This window comes from Citrus sinensis, chromosome 5 (assembly GCF_022201045.2).
Source record: "Citrus sinensis cultivar Valencia sweet orange chromosome 5, DVS_A1.0, whole genome shotgun sequence".
Taxonomy (NCBI): domain Eukaryota; kingdom Viridiplantae; phylum Streptophyta; class Magnoliopsida; order Sapindales; family Rutaceae; genus Citrus; species Citrus sinensis.
The window spans coordinates 25,560,284-25,567,662 of record NC_068560.1 but is presented as its reverse complement, the minus strand read 5'-3'; the positions used below and the strand labels follow the sequence as shown (position 1 = coordinate 25,567,662).

Here is a 7,379-nt window from a genome sequence, read left to right as displayed (position 1 = left end):
TATTTGACAATTGACATATTTATAAAATGCGGCCATGATTAGATTCACTGCTTAATTGGTCCAATCTTAATAAATTAAATGATATAAGAAAAAAATAAAATAAAATTACAAGAAGTATTAGACTATGAAATACATCAGAACTTGGCTAAAACAATCTCTCTCATGAACTCCTTTGGAGCTGCAATACAGAAACAAGAAAAAGAAAATGATATCATATCAGTTATTGTATAAGAAAACTAGACATATTTGAATAAAATAATATAAGCTTTATAAGAATATCAAGAGACACTTGCCTTCTTTGCCAGTGAAGAGATTGAATTGGCCAATGGCCTGTCTGAGGAACATTTCAACACCACTCACTATGATTGCTCCTGCAGCTTCGGCATCTTTTAGTAGTCTGGTTTTTCTCGGAGTATAAACTGCATCGAAAACAAGCTGATAATCCCGCAAAGTTTCCTAGAGGAAAGGAAGGGAAATTAAGAGTGTTACTGATGCAGCATAAAATAAAACACTTGTTCTAGTTATAATGATAGGAGAAAGAACCTCAGACACAGGAACTCGGTCTGTATTTGGATGCATTCCTAACGGAGTTGCATTTGCAAGGATTGCTCCTTTCTCTGGCTGGAAATTGAGAATGTCTTCAAAAGGTCGAGCTTCACCCATTACATCAGAAGCAAGAGACTTTGCTCTTTCTTTTTGAGCAAACAATAAGCAAGAAACAAACATAGCACTAGTCAGTGTGAAAGGTACAGAGAGACTATTATTTAGCATTGTAGAAAAAAGAAAAAGGGTTCTAGATTATGTACCAAAATCAATGTCAAAAATGACTACCCGGGCTCCTCTACTTTTAGCACCAAATGCCAGAGCTCTTCCTGCACCTCCAGCACCTGCTAGCACAAACATTCTCCCAGCAAGTGGAGAGCCGAATGAAGCTGTGCCATTTTTGTATCCTCGTTCTGTGACGTTCCAAATGCATAGATATCATCAGTATGTCAACATCTAACTTTGATTAATACAATCAACTTCTAAGAATCAAATCTACTGTCATAGTAAATGAGCACCTTTTATAGCATCCTCTATTGCAGTTATTGAAGCCTCACAATCTGTATTATAACCAATCAGCTTCCCATCACTAGGCCTCCTTATAATAGTATTAACAGCAGCTATAGCCTGGTGAAACACACAAGAATCCATATATCAACCCCACAAACATCGAACTGCCACCCAAATCTTAATGTCATGAGAATGAACTCATGATCATCCAGGTATAACATGCCAGATGCCCGTAACTTTTCTGTAATCTAATCAAAGGTCATAATAGTATGAAATTCTGAATGAAAGAGGATTCAAATGATTGTAGGCCTTGCATGGAGTTAAAGAGGCCTTAGCATCAGTCAATATGAGCATAAAAATCAAACAAATTGGTAGATTGTCAACCTGAGCAAGGGGATGGACTTCATCGCAGAACTTCATCACAGCTTCTTTATATGGAAATCCAACACTACAGTTAATACATGAAAACTTTTCAATGGGGAAAAAAAAAGAAAACAGCTAATAATATATACTCTAATGTGATCAGGGGTATAGTAAAGCTATCAACGGGAGCTGCAAATGAAATTGCAAATTGCATACCTAAAACCAGCAAAGTCAGGGCTTGAGTAAGTGCTAAAGAATTTCTTGAGATCGTCAACAAACATTGGGACGTAAATTCCGTTGTAGTTCACATGTCTGAAAGTAGGATTATGCAATATAGGACCTTTGCTATGACCAACTGGCTTTGATATGAGCCCAAAAACCTTAGTATCAGCATTTATATGCTCAACTTTATAAGTTTGTCTAAGGCTTTCAACTGTAGGCAAACCCAAAACTGGAGTTCCTTTTAGTGATCCATAGACTAAAGCACCATTAAATTTTGGGCTCAGTAACTGGCTTACGAGGCCTCTTTCCCCGACAGAGTATGCAATTATTGGAACCTACATATAACAAAATTCTAAAGAATGACACAATATATATCTAATTTCAATTTGTGAATCACTCTAATCTAGAGTTGTTTGTTATGAATGTAAATAGCACATAATCCTTAAGCTTCATACCTGACAGTGCGAAAGCAGCTGAAAAATTCTTGCTATTTCTGTAATTTCATTTACACTGACAACTAGTTTGATGATATCTGCTCCAGTATCTTGCATACGTGAGACAAGATAGCCAAGATCTTCTTCTGAAGGTGTTTCACAATCTAAATTACATGACACAATAAATCTTGTACCACTCTGATGACTTGAATATTGTTTCCCAAGTGTATTGGAAGCCACCTGAACAATCACAGTGCATATCAGATAACCTAGTAATTGAAAAATGTTTAGCCAACAATAACATGAATGATGAAGTTGTATCTTCAAGTCCTATGAATAGCTACTCTTGCAGCCATATGTAATTATTTAGGCAAATCAAGTTAAATTAACATGGGGAAATTTGGCTACCTTCTCCCACTAAAGAATGATTAATTCCTATGCATATTTCAATAAACTACCTTGAGTTCAAAATCAACATAATCAGCTCCCAAGTCTTCAGCTAAGTGAAGTGCTTCTAACCGTTTGTGCTCATCGCCTTCATACAGACCACCTGCCCATTTTGGCCTAGAAACATTACACAACATCCAGAAAAGAAATCAGAACTTAAGATTTCCATATTAGGATGATCGTGCATTCAGTTTCTTTTAATACTTTTAGAAATGCTCGCTTATCTACCATAAAGAGAAGAAACAATAAGGATGCTCCAATAAATTATAAATCCCTTCTAAACCAGCTATAGCTTGGCTTATATTTGCACTTTTGCATCCATAGTCTCTTATTTAATCTTTTGTTTTTCTTTCCCAAATTCTAAACTTGATAGAATGTCTGAGTGATATTTCACAGTGAAATGTAAAATTTATGTCACACAACATAATCATAAACGGGCCATATAACACGTTTGTACAATCCCCTCTGTTTTGCTACTAAAAGAAATGTAATTTAGCGCAAGCGGGGGAACTATACAGGCTGAAATGTCAAGTTTAAAGCAAATTGCAACTGAGAAATAGACAGAAGATCCATGTCAACTAGCACAAATTACAGCAGTCTACAGGATGGGCAAATATCATTGGAAATATTACAGGAGTCTTCTCTGGGTTGCTTAATACTCTGATACAACTAAAGAAGATTAGAGTGCACGACACAGTGGGTTCCATTAGAAAATAACTATGCTTAATGATTTCACAAAATTTGAAAGGATGGGCGAACGACACGATGAACCAGAAGCTACCACATCTTTTATTTAGGAATATGAAACGAAGAAGATTAACAACTGATTCACAAATCATTATCCAATTGAGAGCAGCCAATATTGAATGTTTCTATTTCACTCTTCATATTTGTCATATGTGTTCCACATACACCCAAATTAACTTTTCCTACAGCAGCTTAATGATAACTAGCTAGGCTAATTCCATGGCAGAATATCAAGCTTCTAACAATATTGCTATAGTTTCTAATACATACAAAACATATGCTACAATTTCATTGAACAAACCCATGTGCACTTGTCTATGCAAGAAACAAAAATTGCAAGGGACCCCACAATGTGGTCACAACTCACAAGAATTCACTAAGAACCATTCCCTTTCCAATTGCCTCGAAAGGAAGGACGGAAACTAAATACCCAAAAGGGCAATCTATTAGCATGACTATTTAACTTTAAAGATGTTCCAAACAGCCAATTTCTTGTTACCATAGCATGCCTGCCTACTCAACCTATCAACAGTAAAATGGTTAAATTTTCATTACCCTGCACGTAAAAAACGAAATATAGTACATTTTGAATGCCACAAATAAACTCTCTATATAGCAAGCTCTTAAGAATGGCAAAAGGAGATTTGAAGAACGGAAAAGAAGCAGTTAAGACTATTACCTGTAAACGATTAGCACTGGCAATGGCTTCTTTGTGAGGATGATTTCGAGGTCCTTTCCAGGCTGAAAGTTATTGATACAATCCAATCTAATCTCAACTACATCCGCACCTTCGGCCTTGGCCTGATACATGTTGCTCAAAACTTGCTCCACAGATTGAGCCATTAATGGAGCACAAATCATGGTTGTGTTCTTCGTGATATTAACAACACCCATTTGAACAACAATTATCAAAACCAGAACCACAGAATAAGGAAACCCAAAAATAAAAAAAGAAATTTTATTCACAAGCACCGTTGCTCAACTAAATTGTCTCATAGAGCATGAATAGGTACAGCAATATATATATATATACACACATATAGCACAGAAGTTGGTGAGTCTTTCTTGAAACTCAAACAACTCTTTTTGAAAAAAATAAAAAAATAAAAATTTCCCTTTTTCAAGAAATGTTCAAGAACCCACAATAATTGACCAAAAAGGTTGAAAAAAAAATTGAGTCAAGCAAATGTGGACGAATCCAAACACTTTAAATAAAAAGAGTAAGGGTGCAATATTTATTTGGATTCAGCTTTCAAACGCCCCACAATTATATATATATTTGTAGATAAGGTTTGGTGTGATTTGAGTAATAATGTTCTCAGCAAAACGAAACCGAAATGTTAGAATATGCTCACTCATTTAGATATTACAATGCCTCTGTGGCATTACATTGTACTCGTATGATTATACAAACTAAAAATTAATTTTGATAAATTAGTAATTATAATAATGATTTTTTTTTTTAATTTTAAAAATTCTCATTCATTCCTGGATTTAAAGGAAGAGTTTTTTTTAAAAAATATTAGGAGAGAAACGTAGCCGTCTGAGGAATTGAGGATTCGTGGTAGTTGTAGTGCTTTGTTTTAGGATGTGGTTGGTTGGCTGGCGGAGTAGGTGAAGATCGCGTCATTATGATATTCATGCATACGACATGATATTTGGTATCTTCAATTCAACCGTCAACTCCTTTGTTTCTTTCTTTTTATGTTTTCTTTTTTAATTTATTTTGTTGCTTTGTATAGATAATAATATATAGGTGAGCTGTATCCACGTCAGTTTTGTTTGTGTTCTCTCTCTCGATTGAAAGTGTTGTAAAAAGTGTTTGAAAATTAAAAATTGAAAATTCAACTAGTATGTTTGATTTTTCTAAAGTTTAGTTCTATTGATTTATTACCGTGCCACAATTGCATCTAATCGTTGGATGTCAGTGACTCTCACCAATACAAGTGCATCCAACGACTGGATGCAATTATGACACGATATACAGTTGTACTAATCTAAATAAATGTACATTATATAACTTTTAAACTCTTTTTTTTTAATTTATTTTTATTTATTGCAAAAGAAATTCAAGTCAAATCCTACATGAGTGCTTTTTAGATTTTATACCCACCTATAAAACGTGGTAATAATAATAATAATACGGTCCATTTTGTTAGCTTGAAGGTGATGAAACCAACTTGAGGCAATGAGGTCGGTGGGAGATGTGTGAAAATCACTTTTATGAATAGGTGACAACTAAGGAAGGAAACTGGCGCGATGCACAAAGCAAAATTCCAGGTAACAACTAAGGAAGGAGACTCAATTCAAATGTTAGCTAGAAATTGAAGAATGATACGATAAAAATGACAATTCGGGATTTGGAGACTCGATCAAATTAATTCATTTGTCAATGTAGCTATTAGAAAAACAACTGCAAAAGATAGCCCAATGGCCAAAGCCTAGCCAGACACGCAATTTATTCATGCAACTTCAATATTCCTCTCTAATGCTTAGAGGAAGAACGGTTGAAAGTAACTAATTAATTAAGGCAATAAGGCCCTTAATTTATATATTAAATGTTGCTTCTCCAGCTCGCTTATGTTTGATTAGAAGATTTAATTTGTATGAATTGGTATTGGTAATGGGAGTCGTTTCAGTATGGTAAGGGTCCATATGTATTCACGATTGAAAATTCGTTTTAACACGTTATTGAAAATAACCAAGTTAACCTAAATAAAAGACATCACAATTTGATTATTTTTTACTTGAACGAAATTTTATGATGATATACAGAAGTCATATTTACAGCATGTTGGCACCTTTTGCATTATGATATAATTAAAATGCGTAGCTTTTTAGCACACTTTTTTTTTTAATAGGGCCATCAGGCCATGAATAGTATCTCTTTTTTTTTTTTCGTATTGAGTGTGTAGCGGCAGAAAGAAACATAGTATAATAACCCAAAACACTAAAAAATTATGTATCAGACAAAAAATCAGTTGCGCCATTCATGTCTTGGTAGCCCATCAATTTTGTCCCTCTATGTTTTAACTTTTTGATTAAGTGTTTGGTGACTTAAAAAAAAGAATGAAAATAAAGAATCCGCAATAAATGATTTTGAGTGAATAAATGCCTAGATTCATTAATGATAAGTTGTATTACAAATCTATTTATAGCAATCTCTAGTAACTTCTAAGCACACGAGTGGTGTGAGCTGAGTTTGTTATGCTAAACAGCAAAATGCATAACTAATTGCTGATTAGGCATCCACAGCTAACTTAATAATCAAATGATTAAGCAATACTAAACTTTATTAATCTTAACATCCCCTAATCTTAAGGTCTTTGCAAGACATTAAGCTTGCACTTATATAGGAATAATAATCAAAACTCAATTGTTTAGTTAATATATGGACAAGTTGATCATAACTAGGCACAACCAATACCTTCCTCACAATATGCTCCCTCACAAGGTGTAAGTCAAGCCAATGTGATTTGTCTCCAAATGATAATTGAGATTACTTGTAAGACCTTCAGTACCCTGATTATGATAGTGAAAACTGACAATCTAAGCATTAAAATTTGAAGCTTTTTGAGTAAATATGTGATTATGAGGACTTCCAATGTTGTTAAAGCTAGACCTCTATACTCTAATTCTACAGTAGATATTAATTCTATATTTTGTCTCTTGGATGATTTTCACCAAGAAATATAGAATATCCACCCATTGATCTCTTGTCATTAGAATCTAATTTGCATTTTTCATGTGAGTAAGCTATTAAAGGCAATGATCCTGAATGAAAGAGTTGAAGACCATAGCTTGCAATATATTGAAGGTGCCTCAATATTCTTTTACAAGCTTGCCAATAAAGATTGATAGGAACAGAGAGAAATTGACTTAGCTCATTTATAGAAAAAACAAAATTATGTACTAGTAAGAACAACCTATTAAAGTGAACCAACTATGCTTTTATACAGAGATATTGACTAGCTCCTTTGTTGTGTTGATTAGAGTTTGTAGCTTTTATTGTCTTATATATGAGCTTTCTTTATAATGTCACCAATATAATTGGTTTGAGACAAATGCAAGCTATCACGAGAGGGTACAACTTCTAACACAGAAAGTAGTTAA

The 7,379-nt window shown here is 34.0% G+C and overlaps 1 protein-coding gene across 1 annotated transcript; it reads right to left on the bottom strand.

Moving 5' to 3' along the window:
- On the bottom strand, positions 1-4,523 carry LOC102608214 (bifunctional 3-dehydroquinate dehydratase/shikimate dehydrogenase, chloroplastic-like). Its single transcript, XM_006471758.4, has 10 exons — positions 3,946-4,523; positions 2,531-2,636; positions 2,094-2,312; positions 1,633-1,973; positions 1,438-1,501; positions 1,062-1,170; positions 807-956; positions 544-692; positions 294-456; positions 1-178 (listed from the first exon to the last, which is right to left on the bottom strand). Exons 1-10 carry the CDS (start codon positions 4,158-4,160, stop codon positions 135-137), a joined length of 1,560 nt encoding a protein of 519 aa, XP_006471821.2. The 5' UTR covers positions 4,161-4,523; the 3' UTR covers positions 1-134.
- Positions 4,524-7,379: the final 2,856 nt, after the last annotated feature.

What these genes read in the sequence shown, in the direction of transcription:
- LOC102608214 (XM_006471758.4), bottom strand. Translation starts at nt 4,160, where the DNA reads ATGGGTGTTGTTAATATCACGAAGAACACAACCATGATTTGTGCTCCA. An exon ending in CATTTTTGACATTGATTTTG is followed by an intron (nt 693 to 806) that starts GTACATAATCTA and finishes TTGCTCAAAAAG; the next exon opens with AAAGAGCAAAGTCTCTTGCT. An exon ending in ACCGAGTTCCTGTGTCTGAG is followed by an intron (nt 457 to 543) that starts GTTCTTTCTCCT and finishes CCTTTCCTCTAG; the next exon opens with GAAACTTTGCGGGATTATCA.